This window comes from Diabrotica virgifera, chromosome 2 (assembly GCF_917563875.1).
Source record: "Diabrotica virgifera virgifera chromosome 2, PGI_DIABVI_V3a".
Taxonomy (NCBI): Eukaryota; Metazoa; Arthropoda; class Insecta; order Coleoptera; family Chrysomelidae; genus Diabrotica; species Diabrotica virgifera.
In genome coordinates, this window is record NC_065444.1 from 171,511,256 (window position 1) to 171,535,596 (window position 24,341).

At 34.9% G+C, this 24,341-nt stretch overlaps 1 protein-coding gene across 3 annotated transcripts in view; it reads left to right on the forward strand.

The window, feature by feature from the left end:
* LOC114332529 (E3 ubiquitin-protein ligase Nedd-4) overlaps positions 1 to 24,341 on the forward strand; it is a 209,835-nt gene that overhangs the window by 149,398 nt on the left and 36,096 nt on the right. For all 3 annotated transcript variants that reach the window (XM_028282340.2, XM_028282342.2, XM_028282341.2), the window contains 3 exons: positions 3,505 to 3,622; positions 12,785 to 13,006; positions 14,321 to 14,445. In XM_028282340.2, coding sequence (XP_028138141.2) covers positions 3,505 to 3,622; positions 12,785 to 13,006; positions 14,321 to 14,445 — 465 coding nt within the window. The remainder of the gene's footprint in view (positions 1 to 3,504; positions 3,623 to 12,784; positions 13,007 to 14,320; positions 14,446 to 24,341) is intronic.

The window sequence follows — 24,341 nt, forward strand, 5'->3', positions numbered from 1 at the left end:
ACATATAACAATAAAATCGATAAAGTTTTTTCATTGTGGTAAATAGTGTAGATGACGTTTTTTAAGCACCATTCAGGGTTATTTAGCATGCATACTATACATTTAGTAGACATACTATAATTACACTCCTTTTTGTTATGTACTATTAGGCCTTTACTATAATCCTTAAATCTACTATAATTTTCAGAAACCATATTTTTAGTCCGAAAAACACATGTTATATTACGGGATCCGCATAGGAGGTCGAAATGTACCCATCTGCTTGCCGGATGAAACAATTTTTTTATTAAATTTCATACATAGACAAACACGACCAGCATGGGTTGCCTATTAAAATCGTTTCATAGCTATCCTTCAGGGCCGTAGGGGTTGAAATCAACATTTTTTTGTGAATTTTTTTTTGAAAGTATAAGAGAATAATTTTATTTTTAAATTAAATAAGCATTTTAAGTATAATTCAAAGAATATTCAAAAAAAAATTCAAGAAAAAATATTGAAAAATAAGCCTACGGTGCCAAATTTTTAAAGACACCTCAAAAAAACAATGAATTTTGCGGTGGACATCAGAATTTATCATTGGATCATGGTAGACAAAAAATTCAAAAAGATTTTGTTAGCTTCTTAGTTTCTCGAGGTCACGCTGTTGAGTTCCTTTTAGTTTTAATGATATTTGACTTTTTAGTATCACTCAGAAGTCAAAACAACGAATTTTTTACAGAAAAAAGGCTGAAAATCAACATATTTATTATTGTTAAACAAAATATAAGCATAAAACAAAAAATATCTCGACAGTGTTTCCTCAAGGAATGTCTAAAGAAAATATGTACAAAATTCCAGGTACGTTGGTCAAGTAGTTTTTGAGTTCAATGTCTACAGGCATTGAAAAAAGCAGTTTTGAGAAAAACGCTTGTTAACTTTTAATTTCAATTTTTTTTGTCTGTGAAATCGTAAAGTGATGCACACCGGAATATGTTTTTGAATCGCGGGGTAATTTACAAAAGAAAATGAGAACAGCTGTTGATCGTTTCTCACTACGCTCAAGCGCGCTGGCGCGAAAATGCTGCAAAGCGAGTCGAAGGTAGAGAGATAGTGTTGAATATCCCTATCTTCGACTCGCTTTGTAGCAGGTTCGCATCAGCATGCTTGAACGTAATGAACAACGGTCAACAGCTGTTCTCATTTTCTTTTGTAAATTACTCCGCGATTCAAAAAGATATTCCGGTGTGCATCATTTTACGATTTGATAGACAAACTGAAAATAAAACAGAAATTGAAAATAAAAGTTGACAATACTTTAAAGGCTTCTTCCTCAAAACTGCTTTTTTCAAAGGCTGTAGACATTGTAACTCAAAAACTACTTGACCGACCCACCTGGAATTTTGTATACCTATATATTTTTTTAGACGTTCCTTGAGGTAACAGTTCGATAAACAGTCTCGATAAACATATAAGCTAATAAAATCTTTTTTAATTTTTTGTTTACCATGATCCAATGAGAAATTTGGATGTCCACCGCAAAATTCATTTTTTTTTCGAGGTGTCTTAAAAAATTTGCCACCGTTAGCATATTTTTCCTTGAATTTGTTTTGAGTATTCTTTGAATTATACTGAATACGCTTATTTAATTTAAAAATAAAATAATTTTATAATACTTTCAAAAAAATCACAAAAATGTGCTTGAAATGTTGATTTCAACTCCTAGGGCCCCCCCTTAAGGATAGCTATGACACGATTTTGATAGGCAACCCATGCTGATCGTGTTTGTCTATATATGAAATTTAATAAAATAAATATTTCATCCGGCAAGCAGATGGGTACATTTTGTCCTCCTATTCGGATCTTAGACTATTAATAGGACAGTATGTCCTATTAGGACAGTATGTGTTTCTATGTAGTGCTCCTAGCATTCAGCACATCAATTACTTCAATTGATGCATGTAAACATCTGCCAGTGCCAACTAGCCAACTGGCATCTTTAAAACTAAACATATAAGTTGTTAATATATAAACATCGTTATAAATAACGATGCTAGGCTCATAGAGCTAATTTTTAAGAGACCAGACCTGTACAATTCAGCACATAATGACTGTAGGGATGTATTAGAAATTACTTGTTAAATTCGATTGATATCTTTCTTCAACTTTCCTCACTTAAATATCATGAAGAATTGTATTCTATGTATTTGCAGTTCCTAGCACCATTTTTAACATGCTCTCATTAAATTCTTGCTCTTGTAAAACATAATATTATTAAGATGAACCTGTCTGTCTAGGCTCCATTAATATCAAACTTCCCAATCAGATGTTGTGTCGCATCCAAATGCATAAGATATTGTCCAAATGCATAAGAGCAACTACCCCAACTTAAGTCGATTAGCAGAACCAAACAGTCTTAATCTTCGTTCTTCATTTAGATGCATTAAAGTAAAATAATGAAAGAGTTACCAAGAGTAATATTACCAAGTTCACCGATTGTTTATAACCGTAACGAGAAATTAATCCAATATTCCTTACTTATATCCTCGGTATAAAGATTACATTAACTTAAAATTTGAAAAATTTGACTATTTTTAAATTACATTCAGCGTTGGCATTCAGGTCAATTTTTATTCCAAAGCTGACATCTTTTAACGTTTAGATATCTATCATTTGTCAACCCGTCCGTTCCAGTACCACAAACCAATTTTAAATAGGAAATAGACCATGTGTGGCACATTATTGGTACTGATTTGTTTTAAAAGGTCCATGTTTTATAGTAAGGGAGCGAAGTATGCTAAATGTGCAGTCACTCGAGCGCTTGGGGACCTATTGGGTTGTGAAGAGTAGGTCCTAAAACCAAAAAAAGTTAAATAAAGTTTTTCATTTAAGTGGGCGCTTGCCATTTTTTTTATTTAATTTTCCATTTCCAACAATCGTTTTTTCCGATTTAGCGCCATCTATCCATATACTTACAAAAAATGTTTCGAATAAAAGTTTCTTATTTTTACGTAAAGAATAAAAATCTGGAATAAAAATTTGGGCTCCTATTTAAGATTTTAAAGTAACCCCCAACCCCACCTCCGTGGGGGGTCATGTTTGGTATCATTCGATAGATTTTTGAAAAATATTGAACACGTATTTTTTAGTTTTTCGATCTAACGTTCATTTCGCGAATTATTCGCTTTTTTTTTGTGAAACTTTTTAACTCGCCCATTTCCTTACGCCCCTCTCAAATCGTCAGATTTTTGAAATATACACTGTTTTGCATGTCCTTAACTTACCTTATCTTAATCTGACAATATCGAGTATTTTTAAGGATAGATTTTTTTTTCGGGACCCCCTTAACGAACTCCCCTGTGTTAAGAGCTAATATATGGTAGAGGTACATCTGCAAGGCACAAGGTTTCTCCCCATATGATAATCTGACGCGCTCGAGTAACTGCAAAAATCCCCGCTTGGGCTCCCTTACCATTATACATTGTGTGTAAATTTTTCAAATTATAATTTAATAAATTATGCTTTTAGAGTGATGATCAACCTGATAGTTTATCAAATAATTCGTCCAGAAGAGACTCAACTGTTTCAACGTCAACTAGCAACTCTCAAAATAATCTTGATGGTTTGTCAGAAGGTTTGCCCGCAGGTAAGATAATTTTTATTAAATCTCCTTGTCAGAATCACGTTTTTCTAAAAATACTTTATGTAATCTCTATGTGAACATTACTACACCATAAATAATGTGTCATTGATGGAATAGGTAACTAACTATAAAAATGTGATGGGGAAAACATAAGATATTGTCAAAGATTAAAAACAAAATCTACAAGAAAAATAATTTCCTGTAGCTTGCTGTAAACCATTAATCACAAAACATTTATTTAATAAAATCCTATAAAAGGTATATACATTGTAAGTCCCTTAAAGGGATACGTCACAATCACAGAACGTTTTCGATCTAAAAAGATCACCATCAGTGCTGAAACATAATTATAACATGCTGAGCCACCAAAATATGTGGGTAAAAACCCTTAAAAGTAGTACAATGATAAAAAATTGACATTGTCATGTTTAATTATAATTGATGGTTAAAATTGTCCTAGATATAGCACCAGATATCACAGGACTCCCCACGTAAGTTGCTCACGTCCGGAGGATATGTCCTCACATTACGGACGGTAATTAGCAACTGTTAATAGCTCTTCTCAGGGGTAGTTCGGCTAATCCCCAAGAGCTAGCAAGAACATTCACAAGGGAAATCAAAGCATAACACAAAAATTTAAACAAACATTTTATTAGTAATTAGATAGACATGTCCTGTAACACTCTATGTTACACGTCCTGTACAAGATTGCTAAAAGCCTAGAAAAATGACTGAAGGTCCAAACAAAATTAAATGGCTGAAAGCCTAAAGGCAGCAAGGGGAGCGTTCAAGTATTACGTAACGCGATTTTTGAAGATTTTTGACCCCCTCCCTCCTACGTAACGCACTCTAATGGGCGTTTAACTATTGCGTAACGCAATTAATGAAGATTTTTGACCGCCCCCCCCCCCCAACCTGCGTTACGTAATACTTGAACGGTCCCAAGGTGGCTGAAGGTCTTAATATTGTAACAATAAAACGAGAGGTTCGTTTTTATATACGACTTTATTAATTTATTTATACAAGTTTAATTTTCAAACTCTAGCTTAAACTAAAATGGATTTACAAAATTCGTGTCGTTATATACTCTAGCCGATATTTCTGGAACGTTCTGTCCATCTCTAGTTATGATTACGACATTCGGTTAGATCGACTTAACATCTGAGCGTCCCGATCAGCAACTCTAGATGAAGGCCCAGGATGGCAGAATCTACAGGAGTTTCCAGCTCTGCATACACCCTTCAAGAAGAAATAGCAGTCTACTGTCTTTTAAGGGTACGACATCTTTAGGTTAATTCAACACACAGTAATTCGTACGCCGGTTTCTCTGAAAGCAAACATGCTTCTCACAATCTTCCAATCCAGATTTTCTACTGCATGGCCTATTTTTGGTAAAGCCAAATTTTTGATGTCATAATTACACACGATTTTCTTCAAATTAGTTAGAGCACGCCATATGTTCTCATAGCTTGGCGTGTCCGTATAAGACTTACTGGTCACCATATACAGCAAAGATCGAGGACCATCTTCCAATCGCAGTACTCTTGCAAACTCTTTCTCTCTGAGTAATTTGACATAAATTCCTTAAAACTTGGCTGTGATGCATCTTTCATCTCCTGTTGGAGGACTCGGGCTTCTTCTGTTTCATTTGAGCCAGCATATGGTGCAAGAATATGGTGCAATTATGTGAATAACTTTTGGTTTGCCGTTTGGCAACTTTTTAATTCTATATATTACGTCATTTATTTTGTTCTTAACTTCATACGGCCCTTCCCATTGTCTTTGTAGTTTAGGACATAAGCCTCGACGACGTTGTGGATTATAAAGCCAGACAAGATCACCTACTTCGAAGCTTTCATTCTTGCATCGAGAATCATATTGATCTTTCATTCTGTCACTGGCTATCTGGATGTGTTGTCGGGCAAGTTCATGAATGCTGTTCATTCGTAACTTCAGGCGGTCGACATATTCTTCGCCTGCAACCTGTTCCTCGAAAGGTCTGCAGACAAACTCTAGGTCGCAGGGCAAACGAACTTCACCACCCAACATCAGACAGGTTGGTGTCTGACCTGTAGTTTCATTCACGGCCGAGCGGTGGGCCATCAGGAATAAATGAATGTGTTGGTCCCAATTTCGCTGATGTTCAGATACAACTTTGGACAAGTGTTTACCCATCGTTCGGTTCATCCTCTCGACCAGGGGTGTCGTTCTGGTCTTATTGACACCAATCAATTTACAAACGTTTTGAAAAAGGGCTGACTCAAAGTTTCGCCCTTGGTCCGAGTGTATCTCCAAGGGAACACCAAATCGGCTGAAGAATTCTTTAACAAGTACCTCTGCAACGGTAGCAGCTTCTTTATTTGGTAATGCATAGGCCTCGGTCCATTTCGTAAAATAATTCATGGCTACCAGGATATATTTATTTCCAGCATCGGTTTCCGGGAATGGACCTGCAATGTCGATCGCTACTCTTTTCATAGGACTACCAACGTTGTACTGTCTCATGGGTGCTCTCTTTTTACCAACTGGACCATTACTGGATGCACACAGTTCCCATTTCCGGCACCATCTTCTTACATCATCTTTACAGTTCACCCAATAGAATCATTCTCGAACCTTTTGTAGAGTCTTCGTAATACCAAAATGTCCACCTGATGCACCGTTACGCAACTGACGCAATACTTCTGACACTTTACTTTTAGGTACAACCAACTGAAGCTTAGATTCTGTACCATCATCACTCTCAAAGGTTCTGTACAGATAGTCTAACAGCTGGCAGCGGATTTTGTGCGTGATAAGTAATATGGAAAAACTATACAGGAATATGTTGAATTAGTTGTGTACATGACTTTCCCCAACGGCCGGAAACCAGAGTGGGGGACGAGGGTAGTTATAAGGGGTCAAAGTCGCGGTTTTTATTATTTTTTTTGTGACGCTCATGATCAAGATAGTGCACCAAAATTTGGGAATAAGTAGGTCATGACGTAACTAAGTAAAATCTCCAGGGGCGGAACGCTGCGTGGCCGACAAATGGGTGGGGCAGGGGTGAATATAAAAAATATAAGGGGTTTTTTGCGACGGTCATGATTGAAATAGTACATCAAAATTTGGGAATAAGTAGACATAACATAACTAAGTAAAATCCCCAGAGGCGGAAACCAGAGTGGGGGACGAAGGTAGTTATAAGGGGTAAAAGTCGCGGTTTTATTATTTTTTTTTGTGACGCTCATGATGGAGATAGTGCACCAAAATTTTGGATTAAGTAGGTCATGACGTAACTAAGTAAAATCTCCAGGGGCGGAACGCTGCTTGGGGTACAAAGGAGTGGTAGGCAGGGGTGAGTATAAAAATGTAAGAGGTTTTTTACCGTTCGTGATCGGATTTTTTGTGGCGTTCGTGATCGAGATAGTGAACCAAAATTTGGGATTAAGTAGATCATGACGTAACTAAGCAAAATTTCCCGGGGCGGAAACTAGAGTTGGGGATAAGGGTAGTTTTAAGGGGTCAAAGTCGCAATTTGTATTATTTTTTTGTGACGCAGCACAACATTTGTCCCCCACGCAGCGTACCGCCCCTGGAGATTTTACTTAGTAATGTCGTGATCTACTTATTCCCAAATTTTGGTGCACTATCTCAATCACGAACGTCGCAAAAAACCCCTACATTTTTTATATTCACCCCTGCCCCACCCCTTTGTCGGCCACGCAGCGTGCCACCCCTGGAGATTTTACTTAGTTACGTCATGACCTACTTATTACCAAATTTTGGTGCACTATCTCCATCATGAGCGTCACAAAAAAATAATAAATACCGCGACTTTGACCCCTTATAACTACCCTCGTCCTCCACTTTGGTTTCCGGCTCTGGGGATTTAACTTAGTTATCACGAACGTCGCAAAAAACCCCTTATATTTTTTATATTCACCCCTACCCCCACCCCTTTGTCGGCCACGCAACGTTCCGCCACTAGAGATTTTACTTAGTTACGTCATGACCTACTTATTCCGCCAAAAAAAAATAATAAAAACCGCAACTTTGACCCCTTATAACTACCCTCGTCCCCCACTCTGGTTTCCGGTCGTTGGGGAAAGTCATGTACACAACTAATTCAACATATCCCTGCATAGTTTTTCCATATTACTTATCACGCACAAAATCCGCTTCTATCTCTCCGACTAAGAAGATCATCTTTTACTACCAGGCAATTCCATTGGATCCAGTAGGCCTTGACTTCTGGACTACATGCACTAATGTTTTGCCAACTAGGTCTCTCACCTCGACGCATCCAATCCAATACTCTCTTTATACATGGATCATCTTCTTGGGCGTCTTGTAACTGTTGAGGCTGTCATTGCTCATTAACTACGATGGTTCTTCTCACAGGGCAAAGTTGTTCCTCTACTTTAAGCCGGTGATTACAACTTTCACCGCATGGTCGTCTCGAGGGAGCATCTGTATTAGAACGAACTGTTCCAGCCCTCTTCACGCGTCTCTTCGGCGTCGTGTCACAAATCACTCTCCGTAGCACTTCCTCCAAATGTTCATCTTTTCTCTTATCGCCTTTTTCCACGGTTAGTACTCGATTGTTTCGTGAAGCTTGGCTAGCTGCTTCGTGTTCCAAGGCAATAGCAAGTTTCATCTAAAACTTTCGGTCTTGCTAGTCGTAAAGCTTTCTGTAGTTCGCTCTCTTTCAACCCATTGACGAAGGTATCTACCGCAATTTCTTTTAAAACGCTGTCTGGCACCTCCGGATAAGCCAACCTATACGAGCAACATCAGCTTCAAATTCTTGCAGATTTTCACTTGCTCGTTGACTTCTACTTCGCAGTTGTGCTTTGTATACTTGTTGTAGATTGGCATCTCCATAGCGTTTTTCTAGACGAGTGAACAAGGTCTGGTAACATTTTTCTTTACCCTTAGGAATGGACCTTAGTATATCTGCAGCATCACCTCGTAAAGCAGCAGTCAAGGAAACAGCCTTTTCTTGTTCGGTCAAATTTTTTAGCAACGTTTTCGAATTTCTCGTCGCTTTTTCTAGGAAGTTTCATCGATCTTTTGAGAAACAGTGTCAAATTTCGATAAGATTACTTGTTCTGCTGACTGGAAGTGGAACGTCTCTGGGTCATCTCCGTTCTTCGTGAGGACATTCTCGAGTCGTGCTTGTAGGACTTTCTTGGACCCACTGCTGTCTTCATCCCGTTTCTCTAGCTGTTCTCGCAACTGTTTTACGGAAAGGTCTGCTAGCAGCATCTTTGGTCGGCACACACGCACTTTTCAGTCTTTCCGAATACCGAACAATTAATGCACTTTAATTATTCCCGACGAATAAAGTTCAAAAGTCTCTTTAAATTCACTTTTAATTTATTTACATTCCACACCGTTAACACCAACTGTAACAATAAATCGAGCGGTTCGTATTTATATACGACTTTATTAATTTATTTATATAAGTTAACTTTTCAAACTCTAGCTTAAACTAAACTGTAGTTACAAAATTCGTGTCGTTATATACTCTAGCCGTTATTTCTGGAACGTTCTGTCCATCTCTAGTTATGATCACGACATTCGGTTAGTTGCACGTCCTCCTCGCCGCTGCATCGCGTCTTATCTCGAAACATCGATATTGTTCTGTCTGTGTGGAGATGGACCTGTTATTCGAGGGTCGGTCAAAACTACTCTTTTGTTACAATATTAAAGAAAAATGTCGTTATTAAATACTTAACTTGGCATGCTGCTTTCTATGTAGGGCTGCTAAATGGAAAGTTGACGATGTTATTGCGATATCACGTAACCTAGTTATTTATTAGGTGGTGGAACCTGGTAAATGTATTACACCATTATTTGTTTTACTATATTCCAGTGGATGTAGAATTGAGTATGTTGGTTGATTAATTACGCTAGTCCTTGGATTTGAAATGGAGCCTGGTGGAATGGAGGATTACTTACCGGTTCATTTTTCTTACGGGACGAGACCTAAACTAAAAACAGAGTACCGTTAAGTTTTCGGCACAAAAAAACAGTCAAGTGTCCACACTCTATGAAAAAACCTAAATTCCCGAGAATAAGAAACTTTTCATAGAGACAAGTTTATTAAAGTTAAAGGAAGTGTATAAAATAAGGTTTTCAGATAAAGCAAAAAAGGAGTGTCAATTATAATATGAAAAACCACGTCATGAAACTAAGTTTAAACAAACCTACAATATTTAAAATAATATTTAAATAGCTAAAACTAATATTTTAATTTAATGTATTTAAGTAAAAAGAAATAAAACTTTAAAGTAAAATTTTGAATACATTTTACATACATTTCTTAGCTATACTAATTAATTCAATCAAATGGTTAGCGATTGAAAAGGGTCTGTTCTTTTCAGAACGAAATATTTAAACATTCGTAGTAGAGGTATCGATAAGAAAATTAATTGATGTATGGATATTGAAATGTTGAGATACGAGGGCATTGAAAAGTTAGTAGACAAAACAAACATTAAAACATTATAAGTGGGGCGCCAATTATTTTGGTTTTTAGGATAAAAATAAAATAATAAAGAAAAATAAAAGATCTTCGCTATATTAATATAAATTATTTAAAATCTGAAAGAAGGAATAATTGATAGAAAATTAGAGAAATATAAAATAAAGAAGATGTACGTTATATAGAACGTATCGTTCTATTCTTCTTATTCTTAGCTCAGGCGAGACTCGTTAGTCTCTGGCATTTGGTCATAAGGCCTTTGCACCACACGTTGTTTTTTTCCTTAAAATCTAAAGTTATGTGGCCTCAACGAAGGCCAACAGTTTTCTTATTGGTAGTTTTAGGATCTCATCTGGTTCAAACCTCACTTGACCAGTTAATTCCTGCCTTACATCACTTAGCACAATGTAATGGCATAGTATGTGTATGGCAGTCTCTTCTTCCATTACGCACTTTCTGCACCATGTAAATTTCTATTATTACCTGATAGTTTGCAATTTGTGAAGTATCAGGTGTGTATGAATAACAATATTTGTATCATCACCGAATCCACCGAGGAAGTATTAAGAAGATCAGGCCTCCAGGATAGGGAATGTTTTGATTATGTAAAAACTAAGACGACTACATATTTAGGGCACTTATTACGAGGAGCTCGATATACGTTTCAGCACCAGTACTGAAGGAAAATGGAGGGTAAGAGAGATCTAAGACGTTAAAAGATGTCATGGCTGCATAATATTCTCCAATAGATAGGAATCTACAGTAATAAAATGCTTCGCAATGCTGCTAACAATAGAATAATTTTTAATCCTGACTATTTAACATCTCATCTGATAAGGTAGTCGCCTACGCAGAAATGCACGGCACCTTAAGAAGAAGACGAAGGAGACCAAATCCAAAACTGGTCTCTTTTTTATCTCATTCCTTGTATTTATTTATACTAGTATGTATTTATTTTGCTGTAGGGTCTCATCTGTGATGTAAAAAGTTGTTTTTATTGTAGTTATTTTTATTTTTGTTTAATAAAATTAAAATTAAATTTGAATTAAATAATACTTGTAAAAAACTAGAACACTTACGTTCACTTTTTGCGTTTATTTTATCGTATTTTTAGTATGGTTCTTCTCAGAGGCATTTTTCAGTGCGACACAAGTGACAGAAAGAAGGCACGTCCGTGATACATACATATTTATAACATTTATTCCAGTTGTTGATAGATGGCGCTATAATCGGAAAAGAGATTATTTAGGTATTTACCCATTATTTACCTATTACATATCTATACTGAAACGAATCAGGCGATGAATCAGGCCCCACGTTGGGCGCCAGTGAAACGAATCAGGCAATGGACTACTCCAGCTAATTGAAATAATATTCGAAAATATTACCTCAATCATCCAAGATAGCCATCGCTACACCCTTAGCTTAGCTCAAGTTTCTCAAGGTGTGTGTTCGTCTTGTCCTAATTTTAGAAATGAACTATGAAAATTCGGAATGGAAGCAAACATTAAAAGTATTTTTAACTAATCATATTTATTGTTCATAAAAATATAATAAAAATGTGACTTATTAAGTGCATTAACAAAGATATTCAAATTCTTGCCAAAAATTAACAATTTGTAGATTATACTTATGGCTTTAGTATCTGGTTCGATGGTAACTTCTTGATGTCGATTGGTATAGCTGTTGACTTGTAGACCTGGGCAGATGTTGTGGCCCTAGGTCCCTGCAGCTACGGTCTTGGTGGTGTTGTAGATGTTGGGTGCTGCTGTCTATCTAGATGCATCCTGTTGTCTTCGCCTTATGTTCCATCACCGGTGATAGGCTTGAAGCTCCCGAAGGGAGCACTGTGATCTTTATTCCCAAAAACCCAAGAGAATAATAAGCTGTTATCAGCTCTGTAATTGCCTTTTATAAGATTATCACCACCATTTTGAGAATTGAAATGAAATGACAGCGTGAACTGTAGAAAGGTAGGCATGTTCCGTATTAAGACATATATTTACAGAGTAAGAATATACAGGGTACGTTCAATATGTTCAATTGATGATTTAAATGAAAAGAGATATAGTAAATAGAAGATACTAAAAGAGGATAATAAAAGAGGGCGCCAAACAAGTTTTTAACGAAAAAACAAGTTAAACGAATAGAAGATAATTATTAATGAAATATTAAAGAAAATAGAATAAAATAATTGTTTAAAAATAAAATATCAAAGATGTGACGTTTGTAACGTTACAATACGACTATAATTTAAAGTTCTTCTCAGTCTTTCAGTGTGTCATTAATTACGTAATATATGATTTTAAGAATGTATAGAATCATAGCGTGACATTTTAGTTAAATTTGACAGTTGTCAGAATACTAATCGTAATTTGGTATAAAAACAAATCAATTGTGTTTATTTCATTTATAAAAAGGTATGTTCTTTGATTTGTATAGTCTTATAAATTATACAGATTATAGTCGTATAGATAATATATAAATCATTTTTTGTTCGATTATAGCGCCTTCTATCAACAACTAGAATAAATGTTATAAATGATTTTAATCACGGACGTACCTTTTTTCTGTCACTTCCAACTCAATGCGTTAGAAAGAAATCGAAAAACTGTGACGCACTGAAAGATGCCTCTGAGAAGGAGTATAACACAGCATGCATAGATGGTTTTATCAATTTCATTTAATCTTAGGTTGGAGTATTCAACGGGCTCCAAATGGCCGTCTTTTCTTTATTGATCATAATGAACGGACAACGTCTTGGGTAGATCCCAGAACTGGACGAGCTAGTCCGATGCCTAATCAACCGGCAGCTCCAGTCATCACTAAGCGGCCAGATGATGATTTAGGGCCGTTGCCTGAAGGATGGGAGGAAAGAGTACATTCCGATGGAAGAATATTCTTCATTGATCATAGTAAGTATTGCATAAATTGGATATGTAATCGTTGTTCTGAAAAGTTCCTAGGCTAACATAGAAAAAATTGATAAATTTGATTCAATTCAATATAGTTATCTTAGAGGGCGATACAAAAATTATGGCAGTCATACAGCTTTTCAAATTTTTATAATACTATTTGTCTTTAGCCTCAAAATAAGCATCAGTTTCGATGACTACCTCTTCATTGGTGCTAAATTTCTTTCCAGCGAGCAGTCTCTTGAGGTCAAAGAGCAGGTGGTAGTCGCTGGGAACCATATCTGGTGAATATGGTGGCTGCGGAAGCAATTCGAAGTCCAATTCATGAAATATGGCCATCGTTTTCATTGATTTGTGTCTTGGTGAAATAGCAGTTTATTCTTCTACAAATTCATTTTTTTTTCGCGATTTCGCCCTTCAAACGCTTCAAAATGCAATGTAATAGTCGCTGTTAATGTTTTTTCCATTTTCAAGATAATCGATGCGACATCCCAAAATACTGATGCCATAACATTGCCAGCTCTTTCCTCGCTTTGGAGGCGGTCCATCACGTGCAGTCCCCTCGGATGACTGTCGATTGGACCCCGGTGTGAAATGATGCACCCATGTGTTATCCATTGTAACGTATTGATGCAAAAATCCGGTTTTATTACGATTGAACAGCTTCAGACACTTTTCAGAATCATCAATTCGTTGTTGTGTTTGATCGATTGTGAGCTCTCGCGGCACCCACTTTGCACAGAACTTTCGCATATTCAAAAATTAATGCACAATATATCCAACACGTTCCTTTGATATCTTTAGAGTGACAGATATCTCGAATAACTTCACTTTACAATCCAAAATTGTTTTGGGGACTTTTTGATGTTTTTGTCGGTAACATCCTCTTTGGGGCGTTCACTGCGTGCATCGTCCTCGGTGCTCATTTCGCCTCGTCAAAACTTAGCAAACCACTTCTCAACGGTTGATTATCCTGGTGCAGAGTCATAATAATGTTTATCAAGCCAAGCCTTGGCTTCAGCAGTATTTTTTTTTTTTTTTTTTCGTAAAAAAGCAATGCCTTATTAAGACACGAAATTCCTTTTTATCCATTTTTTATAAGCTAACACAAGTTGCATCACTCAAAATGCTATATCTCATAAACTAATAGTTCGACAGCTGTCTGTCAAATTTAAACTTTTCATCCCACCGTCAAAAAAATAATTTTTGAAGAAAATAGCCTTCAAATATTAATTAAATTTATTGGACAACTTCTTTTGAGTGTCCTGTTTTCACTCACAAAATATATTATAAACAATATTTTCCATTTTACAGATACAAGGACCACACAATGGGAAGACCCTAGGTTGTCTAATCCTCAAATAGCAGGACCTGCTATACCTTATTCCAGAGATTATAAGAGAAAATATGAATATATGAAAACTCAACTTAAAAAACCAGTAAGTTTCCGATTTTTCAAATTTAGATTGTATATTACGATTGGATCACTAGATGGTTTCACCTGCGTCATTATTCCCCAATAAGACACACCTTAACATTCACGTTACAAGAAAGATGAAATAATTATATGTGTCTTTGAGTTCATTTTTATAAGCACTTGCATATTATAAACATCTACAAGAGATTTTTACCTAAAAGCACAATAATGTATATCAAGTATAATTTTTTACTTAGTTTATAGTCTAGTAAAATAAAATTACACTACGTGTAAATCAAAATGTAAATTCGTACAGGTTGAAACAAATTTTATATCAAAGTTTAGGTGGGTACAAAAGATATTTTCAAGAAAGTATCCAAATCATGTAAGGGGATCATTGTTTAAATAATTAAAAAGGGGTCATTTTTGAAAAAAAATTTCTTTTTTAACTGCTGAGGTTATTCAACTACTAATGAAGGTATATAGGATTGTTTTCTGCAAATTTAAAGAGTAAATCTTTCACATAAGACTTACTAAATTAAATTTGACCCCCTATTTATTTAAACAATTATACATAAAACTTTAAAAACAAATTTGCAAAAAATTATTTTTAGCGTTTTAAGTAAGCACTATAAAATATCTTATTTTACAGGAGAAGTTGCGCTATGTTATCAGTATTAATAAAAAAAAAATTGGTCCAAAAATATTTAATATTTTTTGAGATATTGAATTTGTTTATTAAATGTTACTCTATTTTCAATTGCAAAAACGCGGTTGTTGCCAAAGAAATATTCACCTTTATTAAATCTTATTATTTTTATTTTTATGTATATTTTCGACAAATGTATTGATAAATTCAAATTTAAATTAAACTTCCCCCTAAAATGGCATTTGAAAATTATTCAAATTTGTTTATAATTTGTTTTTTTAATAACGTCGCGGGGATTAACTATTTTGAAATGCCATTTCGATAATTGGGTTCCTGGGAATTTTTCACTAATTAACAAATTTTTTTGTCTTTTTCTCCTCTTCTTTTTTTTTTCTTGGAGTTATATTACTACGGGCCCTTTTAGGGTTAAGTTTCATTAAGAATGTCGAATCTCTAAGTTGTAGATTCTAGACCTAAAAATATTAAGATTGTTAATGTTGTTCTGAAGCTATTTTCTTGTGGCATTTTTACAATTTTAACTATTTAGAATGGGAAATAAGCCACAATATTATTAAAAAATGATTTTTTATTTTAAAAATTTTAAAAAGAGAAAAATCAAAGAAGCGGCTCTAATTATGCTAAACGAAACCAATTGTGTCGCAAATTCCTCGGTGGAATGCAGTAGGATGTGGATACCCATACTGAAAGAGGAAGTCAATAGAAAGAAAATACCACAATTAGTAAGTCAATAGTCGAGTTAGTACATATTTTATATTTTAGTATTACTTATATACCCACGTATTATTGATATTATTTATAATTTAAACAAAATTATAGTAAAGTCAGAATTTGGTATTAATTTTGAGAGTAAATTAAATGTAAGACCAAATACTTACGATGTCGGGATAGTATCACGAAGTTTTTCCTGGTTTTCCCTCGTGATTTACTATGAGATCTCTAACGCGAGAATTTTAATGTCACCGTTGCATGTGGTTGTCTTTTTAAAGACAGATCACATGCTATGAATTTTTTTTGTGACGGATATTCTTGAGTTGGGGTTGATTTCATGTAATCGAATGAACTATCTTTCAGTAAAGTCGTCCCAGGAACGCAACTCATAAATATTGGCAATATCATTTTAAAGTCTTCTACTTTAAAATGTATCATATGTATCTGAATTGCCGATATAAATGAGTCAAATTAAATAAATTATTAGAAGAATTTTTTTTACTAAGCAACAACATTTTTGTTTATATTAATAGTATTTTGTATTTTGACAACGGCACCCGATTTGGGCGTCGAAACGTTAATAAAAATCATTTTTTAATAATATTGTGGCTTATTTCCCATTCTAAATAGTTAAAATTAAGATTGTTCTAAATTCACTTATATAAAATGTGGCTACTTACTGAGTTACAGGGTGTTTTATTTAAAAATTTAAAAATTATTTTTACCAAGTACTTTCAAACTATTTGACGTATCCTTATCATACTTGGCAAAAAGTGTGGGTACTATACAGTCTACTAAATTGTGATAAATAAAAGTTTCTAGCTACTACCAGAGGCGTACAACAGGGGATGGTTAATGGTTGACCCTTCCAAAATTCTACGCCACTGAGGGAATTACTATTTTAGCGAAATTTTTAGATTCTCCAATACTTTCTACATAAATGATATACTCTTTACTGGTAACGATTAAGTCATTAGTTTTCGAGATATTGGACGTTAAAAATGAAACAGCATAGTTATTTTGATTAATTCATTCATTCATTTTAAACTTCCAATATCTCTCAAACTTATGACTTTATCGATACCACTAAAGTTATTTACATACAAAGTATTGGAGAATCGAAAAATTTCGCTAAAATAGTAATTCACTCAGTGGCGTAGAATTTGGGAAGGTTCAATCACTCAATATCCCCTGTCGTACGCCTCTGGTACTAGCTAGAAACGTTTATTAATCAAAATTTAGTAGGGTGTATAAAAGCCACACTTTATGCCAAGTATGATAAGGATACGTCATATAGTTTTAAAGTACTTGGTAACAATAATTTTTAAATAAAACACCCTGTAACTCAGTAAGTAGCCACATTTTATTTAATAGATTTTAGTTAAATCCTAATATTTTTAGGTCTAGAATCTACAACTCAGAGATTCGACATTCTTAATAAAATTTAACCCTAAAAGGGCCCGTAGTAATATAACTCCAAGAAAAAGAGAAGAAGAAAAAAAGACAAAAAAATTTTGTTAATTAGTAAAAAATTCCCAGGAACCCAATTATCGAAACGGCATTTCAAAATACTTAATCCCCGCGACGGTATTAATAAAACAAATTATAAACAAATTTGAATAATTTTCAAATGCCATTTTAGGGGGAGTTTAATGAAAATTTGAATTTATCAATACATTTATCGAAAATATACATCAAAATAAAAATAACGAGATGTTAAGCAGGTGAATATTTCTTTGGCAACAACCGCGTTTTTGCAATTGAAAATATAGTACATAACATTTAATAAACAATCTCAATATCTCAAAAAATATTAAATATTTTTCGACCAATTTTTTTTTGCTTAATACTGGTAACATAGCGCAACTTACTATGTAAAATAAGATATCTTATAGTGCTTATTTAAAACGCTAAAAATAATTTTTTGCAAATTTATTTTTAAAGTTTTATATACAATTATTTAAATAAATAGGGGGTCAAATTTAATTTAGTAAGTCTTGTGTGAAAGATTTACCCTTCAACTATGCAGAAAAAAATCCCATAGACCTTTATTAATAAGTGAATTACTTCAGCAGTTAAAAAAGTATTTTTTTTTGCAAAAATGACCCCTTTTTAATTATTTAAACAATGATCCCCTTGTATGATTTGGATACTTTCTTGAAAATATCTTTTGTACCCACCTAAACTTTGATATAAAATTTGTTTTAACCTGTACGAATTTACATTTTGACTTTTTTTTATTTTATTAGGCTATTATGTTTTAATGGTTTTACTGCATCGTTTTTATATTTTGAAATGATTTTACTAGGCAAAATGGCTAATTATTATTTCATTTTATTATTTTAAAGGCTAATGCTTTAATGTGATCTTCTCAAATATTCCGTATGCTCTAATCTTAGCATTGGATATCGGTATTTCCATACTATAATAGAAGAATAATTGAAGAGGTTGTTTACAATTTTAAAGTATTGATGAAAATTGCATCTCACTAGAGAGGATTAATCATCGAAAATAATTCTAAAAGGCGCATGTTGAGCCGTTTTCGATTTATTTAATTTATAAATGAGTTACTACAAACATTTCATTTTGGAATCTAATATCTCAAAACTTAGCAAATATTCCGTCTTCTTTAAGACTTCGTCTCAATTATTAATAGTTTAAAAAAACACTAGGCCCAGAATACCTATCAAGCCATTATCAATCAGCTTGTGAAGCGCTTGGCACAATCCCAGTGAACAAAAAGCACTCCATCGTGGTGGACAAATGACATCGAGAATGCAGTACACAATAAGAAACAAGGATATCAAGAGTGCCTGCAACCAAATGACCCAGATGATATACTAGCATATGCAAAATCAAACAGAAATAAAACTCTAGTAGCTAAAGGAAAAATATCTTGGATGGAACATTACTCACAATGTATGACTGAAACAAGACCGCAATTCATGAACACACCATCACAACAACATATGAAGTGGAATACAATGTAGATAATGAAATTACAGTACAGTAAGTCCAACATGCAATAAGAACTCTAAAAATTTGAAAACAATGCTGACCACAAGGTATACCGAACGGATTACTAAAACACATTCCACAAGTACATATTACCGGAATTAGTAGCGTATGTTTTCACCTTATTTACTTTAGTTTTTGTGTTTGGATCCGACTACAGTTTTTCTGCCCAGTATTGGGCTACGTCTACACCCTTTGTATTTGCGAGCCATAAATCATCGAGGGTGCACTGTGATGGGCAAAGTCTGCATACTCTCAGATGTTCCACGTTCTGTATTTCCCCACATTCACAGTGCGTCGTTATCTGTCTTGATGCCTCATTTAATAAGGTTCTGTTTTACAGGGGCAACACCTGTACGTATGCGGTTGAGTGTCCGCCAGGTTCTCCAGTCCAGGTTCATTCCATTAGGTCGTTATGGATGTAGGGGGAATAGTTCGGGTGGTTCGACGCTGACATTTCTCATAAATCTTTTCCTTGATTTAAGTCGCCTGGTTCCTAGTGGTTCATCACACCCGTATAATTGGTGCCTTTCATCGAAAGTTTGCCTGAACTTCTCCACATATTGTGAGGCGCCTCTACGGTCGTCTGGTGATGCGAATCCAGCTGCCCGGTACAGTAGGGGTAGAGGGGTAGGCTTCATACAACTGGTAATTATTTTACATGTTTCATTTAACGCCGTGGTGACTGGTTGGGCGTGTTTAGATCTACCCCAGACGGGACAAGCATATTCCCCTGTTGAGAAACATAAGGCCTCAGCTGTTGACTTTAAGACCTGGGGGTTTGCACCCCACTTGCTCCCTACAAGTTTCCGGAGAAGGTTGTTTCTCGTAGAAATATTTTGTCTTGTTCTCTTCACCTTATTCTATAGAGGATATGAATTGCCACCGCAGTGGACAAAAGTACATATTAGGAACATCTACAAAAGGGGAGATATCATAAATTCACGCTCAAGACTATGGAAAAATAATAAAAAATAAAATTAAAATAGAGATGACAGATGCAGAAGAACAAAATTCGTGAATGGTATTCGTGCAGACAGATCATGTATAGACAGCATATTTGCTCTAAAGAAGGTTAATAAGAAAAGATTAGCCCACAAATCAACTCATATAGCCTTTATAGATATGACAAAGGCATACGATAGTATACCACTTTTAATGTTCTGTGGTCTAACGAAGGCAAGGGTTATTATAAACTATACGCTTAGAAAATTGAAATCGGAATACACCAAGTGGGTCTTACAATTAATATACGAGAAAGCGAGTACTTTGTTGCAGGAGAAAAATCAGAAAGCCTACAAATTGAACTGAAACTAAATACTGGAACTAAAAAATCAAAGCAAGGAGTAACGAAAAAATACATTCCAGGATTGGCCAAGTAAGAACTAAGTCGAGATGATATCGAAGATGCAATGACCGTCAGAGATTTAAAAACTGAAGCGTATTTCGATAGAAAACACTGGAAATTAGGATGCGAGAAACGGCGCCAGCTGTAGCAATCTAGCCTATTTTATATATTATTAAAAACCACAAAAATATTTTTTAAATATTTCCACTTTTACTTAGATTATGTCTGGTAAAACTCCTACCCTAAACAGTAGAACTTGTTTTCAAAAACACTTTAAGCTGTAGAAATCAAAACTGTTAACCCATTATAATATTTTAAAAGTAAAATCTAAACACAAAGTATTGTTTAATACAGGGCTTCCCAAACTGTGCGTCGCGACGCCCTGGGGAGTCGCGGCGTTGTCCCAGGGGCGTCGCGTATCAGCGCGGACTTTTAATACAGAACATATATATTTATTTTATATTAAATGATTATAAAATATATGTATTAATAAATTAATCAAATAAAGAAATTAGCATGGCAGAAGATATTAATGAGCAAATTGTGGGGAAACTTTTATGTTTATTTGCCATTCAATTGATATGTTATGTACGGTACAAACAAGAAACAAATATATGTGAGAATTTGTTATTTTGCAGAAAAATATGTGAAAATAAAAAGTGGTGAACTACTTTAAAACACGACCCATGAAATCAAGACTTTTCCATAAACTTTTTGAAAAAATAGGAGCCGAGCACACCTCTTTAATTTATTATTGCAACTCTCGTTTTGGCTGTCCAAAGGCAACGTACTCACACGTGTATAAGAATTAAAAAAAGAATTTTACACGTATCTACATACAGAATCACATAATGACGCGCAAAACTTTATTAATTTAGAGTTTATAATAAAATTAGCATACCTTTGTGACATATTTAACAATGATCTTAATAAGTCTTTGCAGGGAAACAATACTCATCTTGCAATTGGCATATAAAATTACTGGGTTTCAGAAGAAGTTGCTCTTATGGAAGAGAAAATTAGAAGATCAAGAAATTTACTGTTTACCTGCTTTAAAATATATTCTCCAAGAAAAATCGATAGAAATCCTCGGCCCCTCTTTAAAAATTAAGTTTACACAACACTACTTTCCAGTCATCCACACCATCGACACTTTCAACGGAGGAAGAAGAACAACTGTCAGAATTGTCTTGTGATTCCAGCCTGAAGCTTCAATACGACAAGGTCAAACTGTTTGAATTTTGAAGCTCAGTTTCTCATTAATATCATGCCATCAGCACTGTTGCATTAAAGGTTGTATTACCATTTGCGACTTCGTACTTGTGCGAAACGGGCTTTTCTGCAGTTGCAGTAATTAAAAACAAGTACAAATCAAACATAAACTTAGAGAAAGAAATGAGAGTAGCAATTTCCAAACTGGAGCCCCGGTTTCATATTCTTCTCCTTCTTGTGCCACTCCTGTCGGAGATTGGAAATCATCAAGGCTATCCTGACCTTGTTTACAGCTGACCTAAGGAGTTTATTAGTGGTGCAGCCAAACCACTCTCGAATTCCGCAACCATGACATTCTTCTACGGTCTGAATTCCATTTTCCTTCTATTTTTCCTTGCATTATATTTTGGTTTTCCCGGTTTCATAAGCTGTGCTCAAAAAGCAAGCACATCCCTCACATTAACCAGCCAGTTACATAAATAAATTTCCCTTTTTATTTTTGTGCTTATGTTTTGATTTCGTTCTTAATTTCTGATAAAAATCATAAATGTTCAAAGTACTAGTACTAAAATTGGTACGTATTATTGGGGCTTGGGTTGAGGGGCGTCGCAAAAAAATAGTAAAGACCCAAGGGCGCCACAGTACGAATACGTTGGGGAAGCCCTGGTTTAATAGATATAAGATCTACATACTAATTTTAAAAAATCGAACCATAAGTTTTATTTGATTCATCTGTCCATCATAGAATTCGGTCAGCCAAACTTGACATATATTCGAAGTCAAGAGTAAAAGGAAAATTGAGAAACCGCAATTTTTTACTTTCAGTAGTTGTAGCATTTGCGAACTTGAAATAGGGGTTGTTTTCTTCTAGACTCAATTGGTATGTTTTGATATGGCAGTAAAAATACAACTACATAACAGATGATTTTATACACCAAACTATTTTAAAATAAAGCAAAACGAAATCAGAGAGACCTAAAGTGCAGTATAATGCTAACGAATCAGTAGGATGACTCAGCAAAAATCTTTCGTTCTCTATGTTCCATTTTGGTGACGGCGCATCAAAAATTTTAGTCCTTGTGCAGATGAATGACAGTTAACGGCATCCTACGTTTGCCTGATTGGTCGTTAGCGTCGCGCATTTAAAATTTGTCTCAGGAGTGAATTCGAAAATAGGGACCGTCAAAATTCGAGAGTGAATTAACTGATTCTTTAAGCATTAAACTGTGTCTTAAGATTTTTACGTTGGAAAACAAATTCTGCTCACAACCTTAATCCCAGATTTCTACAATTTACAAAGCAAAGGGGCGGTAAATAAATAGACGTGGGGAATCTAGAATATGCAATTTATCTAGGTAAAAATCCATCGAATTTGATTCCTAGTACTCAATTTGTGAGTAAACGAAGGTAAAGAAAGACAAACTAAGATTTTGTTTTGATACAGAGACCACCACCATCCTCTACTGCACATTTCGTTCTCATGAACTGATAGAGGTACGCGTGGTGTACTCTGAATCGAAACCAAATCTCCCTGCCATGTTAGCAAATTATTAAAAATAATTTGCAACAACTTAGGGCTTCCAATCCCGCAATACCGAGATCTCGGTATTGCGGGATCCCGCGTCATTTTCCAATCCCGCTTGATGCGGGATTACAGGTGCGGGATCCGCGGGATTTGCGGGACTGAAAAAAGCGTACATTACTGCTGTAACTACGCTCAAAATTATCAAAAAACTGTCTTTGCGCCGTATTTTACAACGACGTAGAAATGTGACTGAACTACTGATTTATCTCCAAAAGCCTCGTAGTTACCAAGTGTCGTATGACGATGAAACTGTTCATCTCCCACCGAAAAGTTTACTTCGAAAAGAAATTAATGATTTTGTAACGGGAATGAACTTCAGTCCTTTAAATTCATCTGAGAGCAATGATGACGAAGAGGTTGATCAAGTAAGAAACACGTGAGAAACAATGTAGAGGTTCCATCATCGGGTTCCGATCTTGATCTTACATTGCAACAGGAGTTAGAGTTAACTATATCGTCAGCATGTAATGTATTTACTTTGCCCGTCGCCATCTCGAGCTAATACACTTGAGTCCATTATTAAAATAGAAATGACTCTATGAATCTGGTGAGTCAATGGAAAAATATCTTACATTTACATATAAATCCTAAAAAGGAATACCGTCGACATATGGAAGCCGAATGGGCACTTTCTGCTGCTGGCTATATTGTGTCTAAAATATGCAGGATTTTGGCAGATGACAGTTTAGATTTAGATATTGGCTCGTATGAATTAAAATGTAGTATATACTCCAAATTTTGGAGTACATACTCCACGCGGTAGTATCTACTCTTGTGTACGGTGAGTAGAAACTCATCACATCAACATATTTTTATTCATATGAAATGTAGTATAAACTTTTACTTTATGCTCATACTCATGAGAACGTACTTGGAGTTTATACTCCCTTTTTATTCATACCATCCAATATGTTGTGTTTCCTTTGCAAACATTTTCAATTGAAATATTTAGCTAAGCTAAATAATAGTAACTTATAGCTAAGTAATATAGCAACTAAATTAGTAAACTATATTAATTTTCAGTTCAAAATGGTTTTTTTTTTGTTGTTTTTTTAAATTTTGTTGGTGTATTTTTTGAAGATAGATATTTTGTTTTTTCTGTATTTGTTACTGTTTTTTGTGAAGAAAAAACAGTTTTGATCTCATACTAATAGTAATAATTAAATAAATGTGGAGTTAGTTGATTAATTTATTGCTTTATTTGCCTTATATAAATATGACTATTTTCAATATGCGGGATCACGCAAATACCGAGATCCCGCGGGATTGAAAATTCTTAGTCCCGCAAATACCGAGATTGAACTCAGGCTGCGGGATTGGAAGCCCTACAACAACTACATCAATTATAAGCAAAACGAAATCCAATGAGCCAGAGATCTA